At 46.2% G+C, this 21,668-nt stretch overlaps 1 protein-coding gene across 1 annotated transcript; it reads left to right on the top strand.

The window, feature by feature from the left end:
• The first annotated feature begins 5,097 nt into the window (after positions 1–5,097).
• rapgefl1 (Rap guanine nucleotide exchange factor (GEF)-like 1) lies at positions 5,098–20,482 on the top strand. Its single transcript, XM_003442432.4, has 13 exons — positions 5,098–5,220; positions 5,549–5,646; positions 7,130–7,242; positions 8,199–8,366; positions 8,457–8,554; positions 8,828–8,950; positions 9,049–9,227; positions 9,358–9,448; positions 10,067–10,117; positions 10,198–10,285; positions 11,349–11,413; positions 13,416–13,470; positions 13,594–20,482. Exons 1-13 carry the CDS (start codon positions 5,098–5,100, stop codon positions 13,716–13,718), a joined length of 1,377 nt encoding a protein of 458 aa, XP_003442480.1. The 3' UTR covers positions 13,719–20,482.
• The last annotated feature ends 1,186 nt before the right edge of the window (positions 20,483–21,668 follow it).

Below are 21,668 nucleotides of genomic sequence, written 5' to 3'. Positions count from 1 at the left end.
GATGAGGAGTGGGAGGCAGAGAGAGGAAGAGTGAGAGCGAGGCGGTGGGAGGCAGAAACACAAAGAGACTGAAATTAGAGGCTTCAAACTTCGCTGCACAAAAACACGATTTCATCTCAGTGAGAGCGAGGCGAGCTGTGCTGACACAGTCACAGTTCTGCCGTGTGACAGATACAGGATGGACCCCTGACCTCTGACCTCTGACCCACAGCTGAAGCATAAAAAATAAAACGGAGCACAGAAACAGCTGCAGTAAACATCTGTATTTATGTTATATGGGGTATAAATGACCAGCCCACATGACGGCATGATGCTGAGCGTGATGCAGCAGTCTGTGTTTTACTGCTCGCCGTCAGTGATGCTGTGCTCGTCTGGTCTCCATCATGGAGTTTGCTCGCACGGTTGGAGGTTTATATCTGCATGTTTGAAAAAGTTTTGATCGGAAACACAAACTGAGCAAAACTCTGCGACACAGACGAGCTGTCCTCTCTCGTTAGGTTCAGTCTGGACTCAGAGGAACAGGAAATGCTTCTCACTGTCTGCTCCACATGTGTGAGGAGGTGAAAGCAGGGACAGAAACCTCAGAGCAGTTGGATAATTGGCAGAAGGTGGAGGATGGACGGATGGTTGGATGTTTGTTGGTTGGATGGATGTCGGTTGGATGATGGTTTGATGGATGATGGTTGGATGTTCGTTGGTTGGGTGATGGTTGGATGGATGATGACTGGATGGATGTTGGTTGGATGGATGATGGATGGATGTTGGTTGGATGGATGATGGATGGATTTTGGTTGGATGGATGATGGGTGTTGGTTGGATGGATGATGGTTGGACGTTCGTTGGATGGATGATGGTTGGATGGATGATGGATGTTGGTTGGATGGATGATGTATGGATTTTGGTTGGATGGATGAAGGATTTTGGTTGGATGGATGATGGGTGTTGGTTGGATGGATGATGGTTGGACGTTCGTTGGATGGATGATGGTTGGATGGATGATGGATGTTGGTTGGATGGAAGATGGTTGGATGGATGTTGGATGATGGTTGGGTGGATGATGGATGGATGATGGTTGGTTGGTTGGATGATGGATGGATGTTTTTGGGTGGATGGATGTTGGTTGGATGGATGATGGGTGTTGGTTGGTTGGATGGATGATGGGTGTTGGTTGGTTGGATGGATGATGGGTGTTGGTTGGTTGGAAGATGGTTGGATGGATCTTGGATGATGGTTGGGTGGATGATGGTTGTTAACCTGCACCTCTGCAGTCATTTTGTTGAACACGTGTTGGTTTCGTGCCGTCACCCTTTCATCCTCGGCGCTGTGATTTCTGTCCCCCCCCCCCCCCCGTCCTGTGGGCGTTTGGGTTTGGCTGCTCACTCTCGCTCTCCTCCCACGTTCACACTCTCTGTATTCTCGCCATCTTGCTGCTCTCCCGTGGTCTGCGCTGCACATGCTCCACGCCGTTGAATAATCAGAGTAATGTGCGGCACTGCCGTGTGTCCCATGTAAAAACTCATTTATGTCCGTGTCAGCTGACACGAAAGATAAGCTCCACCTACTCTCCCCCTAAATCTGGGACATACAGCTGTTATAGAGGCGGGGCCAGGACGTTACAAACTGGGACTGAATAAACTGAACTCGGATCAGCTCTGTGTTAATTTCACCTCTTCTTCTCTCTGAAACAAGCTGTTCTTGCTCCTCCGCTTATTCACCAAACTCTCTTCTGATTGGCTGCCCATCAGTGTGCTTCCTGTTTTAATACAAATATGTTTCAGATACTCTGAGAATCAATGAAATAAGTTCTTGTTTTATTCTCGATGTTTGGCTCTGGAAACATCTGGAGGCTCATTTCACATTTTTTAAAAAATCAATTAATGAATTAAAAAATTGTCATTATGTTGCAAACAAAATAATCAGATTATTGATCAGGTTTGGATGTTGAAGTGTTTAACATGAATATATTAATTTGAGATGACATTTTACATGGAGTACTCTTGTTAGTACCTTTACTCCAGTACAGGAGCTGATTACTTCAGTAAAAACCATCATCGGTGGATTATTGATCGGTGATCAGTAAGCATGAAGCTCTCGTCCTGTTTCAGTTTCTTCTGCTCTCACATTTCCCACTTCATCGTCCTACTGTCGACAAAGTGGTGTCGCTATGGCAACCGCCTGCAGAGAGGCGGATCGCCACAGGCCACGCCCACTGCAGCATGCCTCTCACACACACACACAGCAGTGTATTTTTGGAGATGTGACCACAGGTTTTGGCTGTTTCAGCAGCTTTAATTACAGCTGTGACTGCAGCAGCTGCTTCACGTCCACACTCACACACACATCCTCCTTTACTGTGTGTGTGTGTGTGTGTGTGTGTGTGCGTGTGTGTGAAGCAGATACATAAATCTTTATGTCTGGTTTCTGAGCGAGCCGCTCTCTGACGCTAACCCGTCCTCGTGGCCTACATTTAGCTCGTCTTCAGTCTGCTGCACAGAGGTTTCAGTACACACACACACACACACACACACACACACACACACACACACACACACACACACACACACACACATCAGTGTCATAGATAATAAAAACATGCAAGTCAGCTCACTAAATCAGAGTGTGCATGACGACATTATGATTATTATCAGAGTTCTGCAGCAGAGTCTCATATCCGCCTCTCCAGCCGCCGTCACCGTCGGTTCCATCTGTGCAACGTGTGACAGTTTGAAGCGCCTCAGGGAATAAAACACAGTGAAAACAGTAGAAATATTTCAGAAACAAACAAGTAAAGAAACATAAATGTAAAGCGGTCGCTCGGAGGGCTGCTGACCGGCGCAGCGTCATGACTCTCATCACGTCGATCAGATTTTCACATGAAACGAGACGCCGCCGCCTCGCGCTCACGGCGCTTTCCTGACCTGTTTGTGCAAAGTTTCTGTTGGGAGCAGATTCAGATTCAGTTTCAATTTAGACATCTGTTAGTTTTACTCGGCTACGTGTCGTAGACTAAACCGTAAGTGTTTTTAGCTCTGCACGTATGAAATGGGTCCGTGGACAGATCACCAGCACGTCTAACTCAGATCTAACAGATCACCTCTGATTGGATCACTTCCAAACCCGTGGACTCTGATTGGATTTGGTTTTCATCATGTTTGTGTTCCTATTTTTATTATTTAATCGTTGTTTTTGTTTGGAAAAAACGTTTGTTGATGACAAGACGAAAATGATTGGTCAACAAAAAGAACACTCATTGGTTACGTCAGCTCATGATGTCATCACCCCGTTAAAAACGCAGCGGTCCATGAAAGCTAGACGCAGGTCTGAAAAGTGAGGCCTTAAACCTGCGATCTTTCTGACGTCCAGCAGGGGGCGACTCCTGAGAGTTCCTCTGGATTAGCATTGCTGCACGCGGCTTCTACCTCAAACCCATTTCTCACAGCCCCGCCCCGCTGTGACGTTGGTCGGGCCTCTGGGCTGAGCGTGTTTGCGTGTGTGGAGATGTCGTGTTTCTCCCCTGGCTGCAGGCGTGTGTTGTGTTCAGGGACAGTCTGTACAGATAATCTCTGTGTGTTTGTGTCTCCGTGCAGAAACGCTCCTGGATGACTTCATGTTGACACATCCCATCTTCCTGGCGGCCGACAGGCTCCAGCAGGTCCTGCTGCAGCAGTATCCTTCACACGCTCGCAGGCATGCGTGCCTGACTGTGGACCGGTCGCCTCGCAGCGTTATCTGCTGCGGGTTCTGCAGGTTTGTGTCCGAGCAGCTCCGGCTTTGTTTTGTTTCGTTTCTGCAGCATTCCCCATTTGGTGGCATTCCAGTGACGGGAACAGGAAGCTGCATTTTCTCCTTCAGTGGAAAAACAGAACCTGACTGGCAGACTTCCATCGAACCTCCATGATGTCATTGTTTTATCCATAATGACCTCTGACCTCAGCGGTTTTATCACCACGCCTTCAAGTTCGTAGATCCCAGGAACGGACGAATTGTGCTGTGACGCCTTCACAGATATCAGCCGTGATTCTGTCACCAGAGGACAAAACCGACGCATCGAGTGCTGCTGACCAATCACGCTTCAGCAGGTTAACAGTCAGCGCTCAGAACAGGAAGTCCTGAAAGACTGGGCGTACACACAGGAAGAGACCGCCCCAACAGCATCCAACAGGAAGAAGACTCAGACCTGAAACGGATCAGGACCGTGCACTGATCTCAGATCAGCTGAGCAGGATGCTCACTTCTCATCTTCACCATCAGCTCCTCGTCCTCTTAGTGACAGAAACAGTTTAAAGCATGAATAAAGAGCACGTTTAATGATTGGTGCAGCAGCTCGACACTCACAATGCAGAAAAGCAGATTTCTGCTGCAGTCACAGAGCTCCATGTTCAAGAACACGAGACGTTCAGGGACTCGTTCAGGAACGGGGTAAAGTGATCAGACAGGGGGCGGGCGCATGGCCTCAGACGGTTTTTATGTTAAAGGCACATTTAACCTTCTTCGTGGACAGATCCGTGATCAGAGAAACGCCGCTCGTCAGTCCTTCAGTCTCGCCGCATTTGTCTGAACAGTTGTGATGATTCACCACAAACATGAGCGTCACTCACAGCTCAGCTGCTTTTAACGGGAAGAAGACTTTTCTCAGCTCTGCACTTCCTGTGTGCATTCCCAGGGGGATCATGGGAACTGTAGTTCTGTTTTTCATAAAGAGGATGAAAACAAAAAGCAGCAGCATCGGCCAATCAGAGGAGAGGGGAAAAAAAAGAGCCTGTGTGAGGCAGATGTTTGTGTGTGAGATGTAATGTGGGTCATCATGGCGGCGTCTTTAAGCTGCAGCTCTGTGAAGCTGAAACAGCTGATTATGGGCTCGTGCTGGCTGCTGGGTGTTTGTTTGTTTGTTTGTTTGTTTGTTTGTTTGTGATGGCAACAACAATCACAGATTTGGTTTCAGAGCAAAGCTTCAGGCGAACGTCACAAATGTGTTTCCTCCTTAACTCGACTTTTCCAGATTCAGTCTGGAGGGAGATGGAGGAGGGAAGGAGGGGGAGGCGGAGGGGAGAGGAGAGAGAGAGGAGGGAGAGGAAGAGGGGGGAGAGGGACGGAGAGATGGAGGGAGCGATGGACGGAGCAGAGAGGAAGCAGGCGGTGCTGACGGTGGCGTTTCGATACCTGGACACGTACAGAGAGCTGCTGCAGGAGGAGGGCGAGCGCAGCAACAGCTTCCCCAAGGTTACGCACGCACGCACGCACGCACACACAGACACACACAGTATCTGTCTCTGGTGATCAAACTAGCCCTGAGTGGTTGCTGCAGATCGGATCCAAACTTCTGGAAAAACAATAATATTAATAAATAATATTAAAAGGCTCCAAATCTGCTCCCACCTGCATGTTTCCACACCTGTGACTCCTCCCACTGTCAGCGTGAAGACTGCATCACGGTGGTCGATGCACAAACATCCGTTTTTTATTTTAATGCTTATTTTTCATAATCGCTGCTGGGACTGAGTCTGGACCTGATCTGTGTGTGTGTGTGTGTGTGTGTGTGTGTGTGCAGGAGCTGTACATGTGTGCTGTTCAGGAGTTGACCCGGTATCCTGAGCTGGTGGAGGACGTCCTCAAACTGCAACGATGGACTGAGATCTTACACTGCCCGTAAGACACACACACAGTAACACACAGTGTTGGGAAGGTTACTTTTAAAATGTATTCCACTACAGATTACAGATTACAGATTACATGGCCCAAAATGTATTTTGTAACGTATTCTGAATACTTTGGATTACTTAATATATTATCATGCTTTTTACAACATGAATGTACTATTGCTGTGATGTATTACTATTACTGAAGGTTACTCGCCATACCAATACCAACTAGATGTTTAAATCTTAATATAAATGAGTAACAGTAGGTGGACATTAGGTAAGGCTGCACTTTTTGCAGCGATCTCGTATATAAAACAGGTCCGCGGCTCCGAACCGTAAAGGGACCTCTGGCTAATACGTCGGGTTCATGTCGGGCTCGTAGCTGAAAACTAGCTTTACTTTGTTGTCTGGGTCAACTTTGCTAGTGAGAGACAGAGAGAGGCGTTGAAAGGCTGCTCCAACGGAACTTATTGTTTCAGAGGAAAACACGAACACAGTGTACAGTTGAGTCTTAATAGCTTACTTACAGCTGGGCTCGTCAGGCACTCTGGTTGGCTGCAGTGGTTATTATTATATTTACATGCTTCCAGCTCCCGTTTTTGCTCCGTGACAGCTCGGACTTTTCCTTCTCCTCACAGACACATAACAGGTATGACAGTCCATTCTCCCTGCAGCACGGACTACACTGCCCATGAGGCTACATTCTTTAGGGCTATCCATTTATTCCATTTATATGTAATCCATTTATTTCAACAAAGTAACTGTATTCTGAATACCACCTTTTTAAACAGTAACTGTAACAGAATGCAGTTACTCATATTTTGTATTTTAAATATGTAATGGCGGTACATGTATTCTGTTACTCCCCCACACTGCACACACACACACACATATACACACAGTAACACACACACACACACACACACACACACACACACACACACACACACACACACACACTGTAGTCAGCGGGTGCAAACTTCGGGCGTCCGAATCCGTCACACGTTTTTTTGGTGACGCGCCATCTTTGCAGCCAGTTTCATGCAGGGTTCCCGACTGGTCTCTAGTCCCGTGTGACCTAAACCTAACCAATCAGAGCGCAGTAATCTGTGTACAGTCTGCACACAGCAGAGCACACTTATCATGTGTTGATTTCTGCATGTTAACGTCCACGAGTCCCCTTTTTCTGACACGTTCTTAAAGGTTTCTTTATTACTTTGGTGCGGCGGTCCATCGTAACTCGCACAGTTATTATATTATTATTCATCATTAATGTTGCCATTTATATTTATTGTACTCTCACAGCTTAAACAATGAAACACTTTTTATTAATCATATTTGTACTCTGTTAAATATTTACTGTAATAATTACCATTTATTTTATTGATTTGTTATATTTTATTTGAATTACTCTCAGTTTTTATGTAATTATTGTTTGTATTTATCAGGCATTACTTGAACATGTGTGTGTGTGTTTGCTCTGCGAGCAGCTCTGACGAGGAGAAGGAGAGCAGGAAGAAGCAGGTCCGCCCTCTGTTCAGACACTTCAGACGCATCGACGCCTGCCTGCAGCCCAGAGAGGCCTTCAGAGGCTCCGACGAGAGTACGACACCCTCGCACGCACGCACACACCGGCAAAAACACCTGCACACGTGCACAGACACAAACACAGAAGTGGTGTAATCTGTAAACACACAGAGAGTTTGAATGCAAACACACCTGCAGTTTCTGGCAGGGATAAACAAATCACACAGCGACACACACACACACACACACACACACACGAACACACACACAGACACACACACACAGTATCTGTCTCTGGTGATCAAACTAGCCCTGAGTGGTTGCTGCAGATCGGATCTAAACTTCTGGAAAAACAATAATATTAATAAATAATATTAAAAGGCTCCAAATCTGCTCTCACCTGCATGTTTCCACACCTGTGACTCCTCCCACTGTCAGCGTGAAGACTGGCAGGGATAAACAAATCACACAGCGACACACCCAGAACACACACACACACACACACACACACACACACACAGTGTCAGGAGAGCGAAAACAGCAGGGCGCTCCGTGTGTTAGTGTGTGTGTGTGTGTGTGTGTGTGTGTGTGTCCTGCAGTCAGACAGGTTTATTTATGTGTGTTTGCTGTTGGCTAACTCAAGCCTGTGTTCTCTCTGAAGGCCGTAGCTGTGGTTCAGCTCCCTGACCACTGACCTCTGACCTCTGCAGAGTTTCTGGAGGTTTTGGATGACTTTGAATAAAAGTCTTTTTTATAAATCTCAGACGACCTGTCAGTCACAGTGATTAGCCAATGAGCAGGCGTTTTCAGTCAGACCCGCCTCTTCTCGTCACATCTCTTTGTTACAATGGCGTAAATGAAAACATTGATCTGGATGTTTCAGAGACAAGCCATGATGTCACGTCACTGCTGCCATCTTTGATGCTGTCTGCACGCGCTCAGAGGACTCACTGACATCATGACGGTTTCGGCTGCAGCTGACGCGTGTGTGTGTGTGTGTGTGTGTGTGTGTGTGTGTGTGTGTGTGTTCAGTCTTCTGCAGGGTGTACACTCCGGATCATTCCTACGTCACCATCAGGAGCCGTCTGTCCTGCCGGGTCGGAGAGATTCTGGCTCTGGTCAAAGAGAAGCTCCAGTACAGCGAAGACCAGCCAGTGCTGCCGGGAAACCTCATACTGGTGGCCGTGACATCAGCCGGAGGTCTGCACACACACACACACACACACACACACACACACACACACAGAGAGCTCTGTCTGTGTGTTATTAACGGGTGTGTTGTGTGCTCAGAGAAAGCCGTGTTTCGTCCCAGCGACGAGGCCGTCTTCACCACGCTGGGAGTCAACACTCACCTGTTCGCCTGTGAACCCTCTGAACTCGACTCACTGGTGAGGATTTGATTGGTTCATGGTTGTCATGGAAACAGAGGCTATAGAAACGCTACAAAAACACTAAAAGTGCCAGATATGCACATGTGCACCTGATTCCTGTGCATCCTGCTGCACACGAGGACGGTTCTACTTTACTGCTATCACCTGATGTTTAACCGACCAATCAGGACGCAGCAGCAGCAGCTTGCTGGGGTTTTATGAATAAAATCTGTCTCACTCGCTCTCTTACATATTCTGTGATTCTGATGAGATCATTTCCTGTTTCCTCAGCTTCCTCTTCCTGAGGAGATCCACTGGACGCCGGGCGACAGTAAACTCCACGACATGTCGGCAGAGGAGGTGGCCAATCAGCTGGTGGTGTTCGACTGGGAGCTCTTCAGCTGCGTGCACGAGGTCGGTGTGCGCCGCAGGATTTGGAGGCTGTTCTGTCTCAGTGACGCAGCTTCAGCCCACAAACAAACGCACGTCTTCTTCGTTGGTGTCTCCTGCAGGTGGAGTTCGTATGTTACGTGTTTCACGGAGAGCAGTCGCGCTGGCGCCCCCTGAACCTGGAGCTGGTACTGCAGCGGTGCAGCGAGGTGCAGCACTGGGTTGCCACGGAGATCCTGCAGTGTCAGTCGCTGCCAAAGAGGATCCAGCTGCTCCGCAAGTTCATCAAGATCGCAGCGCTGTGAGTCCACGCACGAACACGCCACTCGCACACACAAAACTGATTTGAGTTAGTGAGGGGACTCATGAGGCAGACCGCTCTTCTTCTTCTGTGGTAGGTTTAAAGATGAGCTTCTTCTTCTGTGTTTCAGCTGTAAGCAGCAGCAGGACCTGCTGTCCTTCCTCGCTGTGGTTCTGGGTCTGGACAACCCCGCCGTCAGCAGGCTGAGGCTCACATGGGAGGTAGGACGCCGTGTGTTCTCCAGCAGAGGTGTTAGAGCTGTGCAGACCTGAAGGGGGCGCTGCAGGAGACACTTTACAGGGCTGACTGACTTTTATAAACCGTGTGAAGGCGCCTCGTACAACGTGACGATTGATTGCAACCAGAGGTTACCACGGTGACCCTGTGGTAACCTGTGGTTGCTTTGGTAACATGTTTCCAGAGCGGCTGGCGAGTGGTTGCTGGAGGGTTCTCTGCTGCAACAAAAGCCCCCATGCAGGTTGCCCCTGTTGCCTGTGCTTTATACGAAGGACTCCAACTTTTCGAAGCGGTGGAAAAGTCGTATCTTCCCACTACAACAGGTGACTTTTACTTTGAAGGTGAACCGTCTCCACTTCCGGTTAGCACTCATTAGTAAGGGAAACTTCGCAGCGCAGCACCTTCTGTCTGACCGACTCCCTCCATCAACCTCTCCCCAGCCTGTCCGACTCCCTGCTCTTCGTCCGTATTTCACTCGTCATGCTGACCGTGTGGTCTGTAAGATTAATCGTTGAGTTGTTGTTATGCAGCATGAAATATGAAGCACTGATCAATGTGTGGCTGTAGTGTTCGTCACACTGCTGTCCTCTCTGTGTGTTCAGGGTCTGCCGGGGAAGTTCAGGAAGCAGTTTCAACAGTTTGAAAGCATCGCTGTGAGTCACATGTTTTTATCTCTAATGCTTTCTGACCGGAGTTAGAACGATGACGCTCTGACCGTCACGCTGTCCTACAGGACCCGTCCAGGAACCACAAGTCCTACAGAGACCTGATCACCAGCCTGAGGCCTCCGCTGATCCCCTTCACTCCTCTGCTGCTCAAAGGTGAGCCTGCACGCTGACATCAGCACATTATCAGGCGTGACAGCAGCATCTGCGGTGCTTCAGTAACGCCAAGGTAAGTACTGATGAATCACTACAGGCTTGACTGCAGGATTTAGCTGGATCTGTGAAGCTGAGGAAAGCTAAAAATCAGGAAATCGAATCTTCTGGAAGTCTTCCAGTATTCCGGTTCTCAGACTCAGCGTGGACTCTGAGATATAAAAAGCATTTAGCAGAAACCTCGGAGACGATTTTCTTCTTTAATGTTCAGGATGTTCGGTTTGTTTCCCTCTGCTGATGAAACACGCTGCAGCTTTCTCCTCTCCAGGGTCTCCTGGAATCAGGAGCACGAGGTAAACACATCCAGGTCCACCAGTTCACTCATCGATTGTTCATAAATCGCTCTGATTGGTCCTCTGAGATTCATACGCCTCCAGCTGTGGACCACAGCGGCTAGCTGCACCTTGCTAATTAGCACCCTTGGCTAATCAGCTGTGCTGCTGTTAAACTGCCACACACACACACACACACACTGTTTGTGTGTTTTAAGAAGGAAAAAAGTTAAACAAGATGAAAGAAAGAAACATTGGAGCGAGGACGAACTCAGAACCAACGAAGAAGAGGACTCTTTGAAGTGTCTGAACGTGTGTGTGTGTGTGTGTGTGTGTGTGCGCTGCCTTTAGCGCTCTGTCTCCATGGTAACAGAACCATCGAGATGGAAGTGAAGAGTTAAAATCAGGAATCTGGGATTACAGCTGATATTTTTAGTTTCCCTCGGCGCCCCCCTGTGGTGAAGACAGCGCTGCACTTACAGCATTAACACGTCGTCGATCGCTGTCCCTGTTTCTTTGTTTTGGTCGTTTGTTCTTTCATTTTTTTTATCTTCTGTTGTCTCCTACATCTACATTTATTTTGTTTTTCTCTCCTTTGTTGATGTGTTGCTTTAAAAACACGTCTCACTGACTGCAGTTTGTTTGTTTGATTGTTGTTGTGTGTCTCACTGATTCTGTGTCTCGTCACGTGTTCTGTGTGTGTTTGTGGCTGACGTCTCGTTTTTTCCTGCCAGACTTGACGTTTCTTCACGAGAGCTGCAAAACGTTTCACGGTGAACTCGTCAACTTTGAGAAGATGGTGAGTGGCGTCACGTTCGCACCTGAAAACCAGCTCAGAGTTCAAATGTTGTGATTCAGACACTTTAGGTCACGGGATGAACAGGACAAACATTTATTGAACGCACTCAAAACAAACTGTTTTTGAACATAAATATGAATAAAAACAGATGAGAATATTATTCCAGAATAAATAAACTTAAACTTTAAATATTTTGCTTTCCATAAAAATATCTCCTGTCAAAATTAGACAAGTTAGAAATATGAGCATGCCGCAAAAAACACAGAAACAATCAATACAATTTGTGTCCTTCTCAGCAAAAGTTAAAATAACAACAAATGAAAACAGTGAGTTTTCTTTGCTCTTTGTTTTGTCAGAGCTGCATCTGTTTTTGGCAACAAGTTTGTTTAGTTTGGTGTGAGGTCGTGCATCGTGGCGATTGTCAGGATGGACCGCAGGTGTTCATCAGTGAGACGACTCCTGTGTTCAGCTTCTCACAGATATGTGCTACCAAACACGTACGAGGTTCGAGCCGCATGTAGACGGAGCTGCGGCTTCAGGAATATAGCGAACAAACCGAGCGTTACACTGCAGCTCAATCTGCACAGGTGCAGTTTCCACGTCAACGGTAAATGAGTCGTGAAGCAGCTCCAAATTCTCTTTCTGTGCTTCAAAGTCACCAAAGCGCCGTGCGAACTCACCACAGTGTGCATCTGGGAACAGCGTTGAGCCGACTTGGTTCAATGTTACTTGGCTACAGGATATGATGGTGGTTATGGTCATGATGCCGTGATGGTTCTCCTGCATCTTCACAATCAGCCTGGTTTCACCTCAGTAAGTCACATGATAGGGTGGGGCACCAACAGGTTCACCTAAAACCTTGGCTGATTGTGACCCACACCTGTTTTTACACCTTGGGTCATGTGATTAGGTTGAGGATCAATAGTGGGTCCATGACCCTCTTGGGGACTCTCCACCAGCTGCTCTTAGAACTGAAGGTTCTCGGATGAAACGCTTTTTAAAGGAAACTTAAAGTCTTGAGTCTTAAAGTCCCGACACTTTTCTTTCCGAGCTCCTTAAACTACTCAGGCTTTGCCAACATCTGCGTTTTGTCTGGACACATGAGATCACACACCTTCATCATGCAGCTCTTCCTCAGTACATGTCCGGCTGATTTGATCTCCACAGCAAAACTTGCTTTCACAGCAGCTTCACTTTGTGATGTTGCTCTGCTGAAATGTCAGATTCTTCTTTAGCTCTTCTACTTTCTGTATCGTCTGCTCTGCATTCAGGTTTTCAGCTTATCCTGCTGTTTTGTCTTGTAGTGCCGTCTTAAATTAAATGCCTTAGTTACAGTCACATTAGCTCCACAAATAAGACACATGGGTTTATCTGTAACCATGTACTCAGCCTCCAATCGGTGTTGAAAGGCTCTGATTTCAGAATCAACATTTCTCTACTGTGAGGGGCAGCTTCACAGTAACTTTACAGTAGGGTTGTGCACAGCAACACAAGCTTGACTTGATTAATGTTCCCATGTAGCCTAGCGTTCAGCGGGCATGGTAAAGCGCTGCATTATTAGATCTTAGTTTGTGTGTTATCAGCGTTTCATATCGCCGGGTTAGACATGAATAACAATAATAATAAATCTATATGCAATGATCTCGCTGGCCGGATATAAATGTACGCCGAGCCAGATGTGGCCCGCGGGCCTCGAGTTTGATACATATGCTTGAAGCTGTTTGCAGTGATGAAGATGAAATAATAGTTACAGCCGCTGCGGTTCTTCTTCACTCAAACACTTTCACTTCCTGTTTGTCAGCCTGAAACAGGAAGCACTAAAACCTGCAGTTCCTCTGACGTCCAGCAGAGGTAGCAGAGAGCTAGTCCCATAGACCCCGAGTTAAAATAAACACGTTAACAGCCTGATACTCTCAGCAGACTCCACAGTGTCCACGCTGCGTCACACTGCAGGCATCCATTAATTACAGACAGGAACTGACTCCTCCCCCTCTGTCTGCAGCACAAAGTGGCTGAGATGGTGAGGAACATCAGACGATACAGGAGCAGCCAGCTAGGTAACACACACACACACACACACACACACACACACTCAGTAAAGTTACAAATAGAATAAAGTAAAAGCAGGAAGTCTGCAGCTTTGCATCACTAACAGCTGTTTCTTTCTCTTTTTCTGGTAGCCATGGATACGGAGACGTCTCCCTCCCACCTGCAGACTAAGGCTTACGTGCGGCAGCTGCAGGTGATCGACAACCAGAACCTGCTGTTCGACATGTCCTGCAAGCTGGAGCCCAAAGACACATAGAGGGAGGAAGGTGGAGGAGGAGGAGGAGGAGCTGAGGAGGGCAGAGGGAGAGGAAGCCAGGACACTAAACTTGGACGCTTCAGTCCTCCTCCTCCTCCTCCTCCTCCTCCTCCTCCTCAAACAACCCTACAGAGGACCAGCGTCCAGACTTCACGTTTACACCCTCGGAAGAGTTCTGCTGGGACCCGTCCAGGGACCAGCACAACTCGCTCTGCCCTCAGAGGCCATTTACCCCTAAAAACTGGGAATTATTATTCATATTATTCATAGGAACATTCAGGAAGCTTTCAGGACTGAAAGGATTTGGAAAAGGATTAAAAGTAGAAATAAAGAAAAAGCAGATCTCACGAAGACGAGTGTTCACGAGCCCAGACCATCCAGAACCTGAAGCCTAAACCCAACGACTGTCCTGCATCAGCACAACGCTTTGATTATAAAACATTATTGATCCTGAAGCTGGACCTGCAGTCAGAGTCCTTTCAAAGTCCGAACACCAAAATTCAAACCTCGGTTTATCTGTTTAGTGGAGGTCCGAGCACTGTGGCACGAAACCCCCAAAGTGCTCATCGAGCCAAACATCTAAATGTGAAATCAAATCAGAATAAACTGTAAATCAGAAAGTGCTGAAACCAGACGTGGAGAGAGAAACTCCAAACATGAGTCGGGACTGAATGCTCTCCGACTCCAGGCTCCACCTCCTCCTTTTCCACCTGTGGCATGCGACCAATGAGATTGCAGCCAATCTGACGGCTGACCTTCAGCCGCAGTGAGCGCCTCAGACAGCAAGAGTAAAGATGTTCCAGGTCACAGAGCGCCTCGACCACGTGAAACGAGCAGAAGTGTGGAGCTGACAATGGTGGCGCTTCTTTAACAGCCATCTTAGATTCTTCATCTCTGAGATCCACGAGCGTCCACAGGCTGAGGAGCAGCTCCAGGTTTGGACCCGGTGAAACCGGAGCAGCTCTCCCGCAGGTGGAACTGGTCCAGTTTTCCAAACTCCTGGATTCGAGTTTGGATCTCGTCTATTTCATCGAGTTTTCTGTCAAGGTCACGAACGCCTCACTGATTCGTGGCCACTTCCTCACACATCGGAGCTTTCCAGAACATTCCTGTACCTGAACGCACCGGACTCTAATGATGCATTCACTGACCGTGTCAGACTCACAGACACTGTGTGAGGTCATCGCGGTGCGTTCGTGGATGTGTAGATGCTGGTTTTCTACCTTATGACTCCGGAGAGCTCCTCGGTGTTTATGTTTCAGGACTTTGATGAACGTCAGCGCCCGTCAGCTTAAAGGACCACACCCGTGTTTTTACACCTCTCGCCCGTCGCTCGGTTGAACGTCGCGATGTGTGTTGTTTATTTTTTGTTTTTTTTCTTACCGGCAGCTTCAGGTTTAGTTCTGTTCACTGTGAGGCTCGTACACTCAAAGGTTTTCTAGCAGCTACAGTCTGATGTGAAAGCAGATGAGATGAACCAGTAAAACCAGTATGTTTTCCACTAGTCACTAGTCCAAACTCCAAATCTGTAATCAGGCTGAGGTCGAGGTGCAGACAAAGTAGAGACGTGAGGAAAACCTGAGGAATCAAAGAAGTAGGAAATGAAGAATAAAACAGGAAGTGACTGCAACGCTTAAAGATGAGCGGCTCTTACTCTGAGCACCAAGCAGTTTAGAAAGGTCGTGTTCCAGTTACGCTCGACGAGCGACCACAGTGTTTGTTCTCACGCCGGTTTATGACTGACGTCTTTTCGTGTCATTAATTCTGATTTTCAGTCGTTCTGTTGTAAAAAGGAGGTTTGAGTCTGTTTGTGACGCTTCACTGCGAAACTTCAGTGCAGCGACTGAAAGTGTGAAGTTACACAAATTAAACTATTTTGGTAAAAAAAACCTATTTCCAGGTAACCGTCTCTGATCCTCATCAGCCTAACAATCCTCTGATTCTCTGAACAAACGTGGATTCACATCAATGGATGGAAGATTTTAGGCTTTAAATACTTCATTAATTAATGAATTTAATGATTAATGCATCATTAAATTCATATTGAATAATTCAGCTCTCATTAATCGAGCAGTCTTGGCAGCTTTGGCGTAACGTCCCGCTTCGTGGTGGTTTCTCAGTGTGTGGCGGCCTTTTGTCCAGTTAAACTGATGATAGGTCCCGCCGGTGACCCGGAGGAGCGCTCTTACGACGATTAATAGTGTGCGTCACAAACCTGCATCCACACCGGGTTCACTCACTCGCCACAGGTTTTTCTTATCTTTGGGCGAGCTGATTCTAGCCCTCAGGCCGTATGTTTGACACCGTGCTGTAAAACCTGTGAGTTACAGGAGAAGTTGATACGATGCTCGGAGTTTATCAGGTTCTTCCTCTCTACCCAGAATGCACCTCTCCTCTGAGGGTCTGAACGTCCGGCTGGGTAATCTTTCGAGCTGAAGGAAAGCACGGGTCTGGTCCTTTAGGAACGCTGCTGGTTGTTGGCTGACTGGACTAATGATCACGTGACAGCCGATCGGCTGCGCTCATGCCGATGTCACAGACAAAGAGAAGTGGATGGAAACACTTCCTTCGCTCAGCGCTTGGATCTAACTGCTGTCACACCGACCGACCAATCGCCTTTAAGGAAGGACGTGACCGCCCCCTCCCCCACAGAGCTGCCCTCCCATCGGTTGGCTCGGTGCATCGGGGCGGTCGGGGTCCACGGCAATAAGAGGAGTGACGGGAAGCGAAGCTGGTCGGTCGATGCGTGGCGTCAACGAAGCACTTTGGCGAACCTCAGGGCTCAGAGACACACAGAGGTTTTGTTTACTCCTTTTCTCGCTTTCAGTAGAGTTCAGTTCAGTTGTGTTGCGATTGATTGGTTCTGTGTTTGTACAGCTGATCACACTTCAGTCATATTTACTCCAATAATATTAATAATAATAATAATGATAATAATAATAATAATATTAATAATAATAGAATCTACAGAGCTGTTGTTTTTATGCTGTGAGCACCGCCAGGCCTGAGCGCAGACTTTTACCTTCTGAGTCAAAGAGCCGCTCAGCTGACGGCAAAGAAGAAGAAAGTCAGTCTGAAGTCCTTCTGCTCGGGTTTTAAAGGCCCGCGGGTCAGGTGGTACAGAAGGTTAGACCCTGGACAGGTGTGCCGGAGAGCTGACGTTGCTAAGCTGGTTTGGCTACACCATCGTATACCGCTGCCGCTCTTTGGCCCTCTTTGGCCCTCTTTGGCCTCTGACCTCGCCAACCGTGACCTGCTTCACCACAGTGTGGCGCTGTCATGTTTCTGAGTGTTTTTTTTTTTCTGGGGTCAGGACTGACGTGTGCAGGAAAAAAACTGCACAAGATTTTAAGAGTCGAGACAAAAGGACAAAAGGCTGACGCCTTCTTCTTTCTTCAGTTCACGTTGAGTTTTTAAAAAATCAGATTCCCAGGAAAAGACTTCCAGACGTCTGTGCTCGGTTCTCTCGGCCGAACCTTTATTGTGAGGACAGTCTCAGTGATCTGAGGCATGTCTCATGAAAACATCAAGTTTACGACATGATTCAGTTTTTTTTCTGTTAAAGAATTGAACAGAAGGTTGTTGGAGATGTAAGATGTTCGGGAGCTGGAAGTCTTTTCCTGCTGCATCACCACGTTTTTCTTTGACTCGGTCTGATGAGCCCGATCTCTTTGTTGGACTGAAGCTTCGCTGCGTCGGGGCGGCTCAGCTGAAATGTGTAGATGGTTTGAAAACGTTCTTTGTGCTCAGCTCTGGTGGTCATTGAGACTTCATCATTCTCCATCTGTACCATAACATCCTGTTGGTGAATGTGAGGCCGGTCCCGTCCAGAAACAAGTCCTCAACACAGCTCGTACCTCTGCTGGTGTCAGGCTTGAGTTCCGTTCACTTAAATCAGGCTTAAACCAGGCTTTCATTTTGGGCATTTGGGAAGAACCTGGTGGTTTAAACACTGAGTAATGCCCTCGAGGCTTTTAGTCCCAGCTTGACCGTGCAGGACTTAAAGTGAGGTTACTTGATTCTGGACCGGATGAGAGCTTCAAAACGTCTTCAGCTCAGCAAGACCTTTTATTCAATATGGAGCACCGAGGAATGCAAGTTTGAATTTTCAGGAACATGTTTGTTTCCCAAAAAAAGAGACAGAAATCCTGATTGAAGACTTCAAAAAGTTAATTTGAGGTTAAAGTCAAACTCTGAATTTCACTATTTGCAGACGCAAATTTTACCAGAAGTCCAAATGACCGACAAAAAACCCAAGAAAGCAAGTCTGACTAGAGTTTCAGTGCTTTTTCATGGCTTCAGTAAAGGCATAAACAACAGGAGTTGAGGTGGCCTGCAAAGTGGCTTGCAGATTTGCAGAAACTACTGGTCACTGTAGGAGAACAGGCGGTGTGCTGGGATAGCTATCTGAGCCTGAACGTTAGATTCAGTCTTTCTCACCCGTCAAAAATCAGAAGCAAACTCAAAAGTTCACAGGTTTGTTTCAGTTCCCCAGAAAACAAGTTTTAAACTCAAATACTTAAATTAGAAATTCAAGTAGAACCTAAAGGCTTCTATTTGAATCTCAACTTCAAAGAAAATGAGTTTGAACTTCACTTCCTTCAATTTAAATCGATGATGACTCAAAATTCACAAGTGCGCTCTCTCAGTCTCGAATCCCAACAACAACACGTTCAACGTTTGAACTATAAATCGTCCACAAAATCGGAGCTCCAGAGCAGCTCCCTGTGATTGGCGATGTTCCCTCCAGAGTTGGAGGACTCTTTATTCGATATTAATGGTCTTGTTGAGGCGGAGACGTTAGCAGCGGTTTTGGCGGGTACAAAGTGTGAAACCCAGTGAAGATTACTATTAGATCATCACTAGTCTGCCGGTGGCTCTCTCAGGACCACTTCCTGGGTGTCAGGCGCTCTATCGCGGATCCCACCGTCGTCCCCGGCAGAAACGGATGTCCTGAATCTCGACTCTACCCTGATTTAAGCTAACCTCATCTCGCACATTTCCGACCTCACGACCTCCTGCAGCAAACCTTCCTGTTTCACGGACCAATCACAGTTTCTGCCTGCGCTTCGCTGGGATCCATGATTCTGGAAGGCGGGCGGCCTCTTGGGTCGAGGCCGTCCGCGCTGTCGCCTGAATGAAAACACTGAAAAAATTAAAGTGTACATATTGCAACCGTGTAAATAGAAAAATACTAACGGAGACTATATTTTATGTATGAGCGGAGAGAGAGCAGCACTAACTCAAGGAGAAACTTTAATTTGGTGTTTTTTATTTGTAAAAGTGAGATAAAGTGTAAAGTGATGACAGAAAGAAATGATTCTGACTTTATGAATTGTACAGTTAACGCCTCGGTTTGACCGTTCTGTTGTTTTCTATCTAAAGCTTCGGGTTCTTTTTGTTTCTTCTTTTTTGTACATAAGTGGTTGTTTACATCGATAACGAGTCCTTATTTCTGTGAACGTCAGACAGACAATGTCATTGGAGCAGAGGTCTGATGGGGGCGGGTCTCGGAGGGATGGCATCGTAACACAAAACACACAAAGGAGATAGATGTAAAGATGATTTTCATGTATGGTTAAACAGCACTTTATTAATAATTTAAAAATAAAAAACATTTCTTTACAGTAAAATAATTTAACGGGAAAAATGACATTTAGATGTTGCAATTTTACAGGAAAAAATGTCATCGTTAGATTTTATTTTAGATTTCCAGAAATAAGAGAACAATAATTAAAAGATTTTGATTTTAAAAATTAAGTTTTTCTGTTTTTCTTTTTAAAAAGTCAAAATGTCACATGAAATTTGTACAATAAGAAACATTAATATTATAAATATTAATTTGCAGAATTTCTGAGAATAGCGTTGAAAACTCTCAGGGTTCAATATCATGAGATAAATAAATGAACTTTATGACATTACATGAAAAAAGTGAGGAAGTCTTTTTAACAAAGTTTTATTACACAAAGTAATTTAAAAGCTGAAAATTAGGTTTAATTTTTTTGTGATTTTTATAATTATTATAACTAATAATTTTGCAATTTAATGATTTAAAACATCATAAAATAAGTTCTAATGTTACAAAACTGTGACTCTGTTCTTGAAATAATTTTTGTTAAAATTGTACAAAGAGAAGCGTCAGACTGGACGGTCGTTTCACAGTAAAATTACAATTTTATTTGTAATTTTTACATTAATTGTATTACATTATCATGGAACAGGAGTCTTTTAAGAGCAGGTTTCAAATTTTTAAATGGTATTTAGTAAAAAGCTGAACCATTTAAAATAATAATAATAATTACAACCCACAGCTTTACTTTCATACTGTTGTGAAAATATATGTTTTTAATTGTACATCATTGAATTAAGCTCATAATCATTAATGTTATCATTCAGGTTGTTGTCATTACTGTTTTATTTCTTCTAATTACAACATCTCTGATAAACTCACACGCTCACTTCTTAATTGAACCTTTTGTCATATTTGTTCCATAAAATGAAAACACTCAGATTATTTATATTACTGCACTTTATCTTGAGATGTGTAACTGTTACGTATCAAAAAGCTCTGTTAAAGCAGAGAGAAGACGAGCGTAGAGAGGCTTCAGCTGGGGATGAATCCACTGATTGGAAAGTTATTGATTAGGAAGCTCTGAGGGGAGGGTTGAAAGTGAAGCTGATCAGTGAGTGGCCCCGCCTCCCACAGACCTACGCTCCCTCTGCTGTCACACTACAGACACTGAAATAAAACCTCTGGACAACAACACAACCGTCTCGTCACTTCGTGTTGGTGTTCCTTTTATTTGTCAGAGACTGATCACAAAAACACAACAGCTCTCATCAGTGGGGTCTCTGTGAGCCTCAACTCAGCTGATTAATAGTAACTAATGTATTGTTTGCAGCTAATGTAAAAGTATAGAGATGGACGTGTTGTGACATGAGGAACAGTATTCTGTTTGTTTTTGTAACAGGGCAGTTAAAACATCATTCGCTCGTCTGCCTCGATGTCTACATGAACTCCAGTGACCTCCCACTGTTAACCCACAGGGTGGAATATGATGTCAGCCCACTGTGTGCAGCTGTGCGTCTCCTGGAAGGATTTCCACAGGTTCAGGAGTGTTTATGGGAAGTGTTGATCGTTCTTCCAGAAGCACATGTGTGAGGTCACAGTGATGTTGGAGGAGAAGGCCTGGCTCACAGTCTCTGATTGGTCCCAAAGGTGTTGGATCAGGCTGAGGTCAGGACTCTGTGCAGCCCAGTCTGGTTCTCCCACACCAAACCGGCTCGTCCATGTCTTTATGGACTTTTCTTCGTGCACTGGTGTGCAGTCATGTGGGAACAGGAAGGAGCCATCCCCACACTGTTCCCACATACTGGGAACATGAAGGTGTCCACAGTGTCTCGGTCTGCTGAAGCACGAAGACTGCTGAAGAACACCCCACACCATAACCCCCCCTCCACCAAACTTTACACAGCGCAGTCAGACAAGTACCGTTGTCCTGGCAACCGCCAAACCCAGACTCGTCCATCAGATGGCCAGATGGAGAAGCATGATTGGTCAGTCCGGGAAACACGACTCCACTGCTCTACAGTCCAGTGGCGGTGTGTTCGACACCACTGCATCACACACTCGGTGATGTAAGGCTTGTATGCAGCTGGTCGCCATGGAAACTCAAAACTTGAGCTCATCTGAAGGTCATGTGACGTTTGGAGTCTGTATCTGTTGGCTCTGCAGAGCCTACCACAGCACCAGGCTGGAACAAGCTGAGCTCCTGAGAAGCAGTCTGCATGCCTAGATGCTCGAGTTTATACACCTGTGACCATGCAGGTAAATGATACACCTGAATGCAATGATTTGGATGGGAGAGTGAATTTTTAGCGATATAGTGTCCAGATGTTCAGAATAAAAGCTGTGCAGTTTTAGTTTTTCAAAATAATTATTACAAATTC

Source organism: Oreochromis niloticus, linkage group LG4 (assembly GCF_001858045.2).
Source record: "Oreochromis niloticus isolate F11D_XX linkage group LG4, O_niloticus_UMD_NMBU, whole genome shotgun sequence".
In the NCBI taxonomy this organism is placed as follows: domain Eukaryota; kingdom Metazoa; phylum Chordata; class Actinopteri; order Cichliformes; family Cichlidae; genus Oreochromis; species Oreochromis niloticus.
Note: the sequence above shows the minus strand (reverse complement) of the source record. Positions and strands in the feature narration are given on the sequence as shown.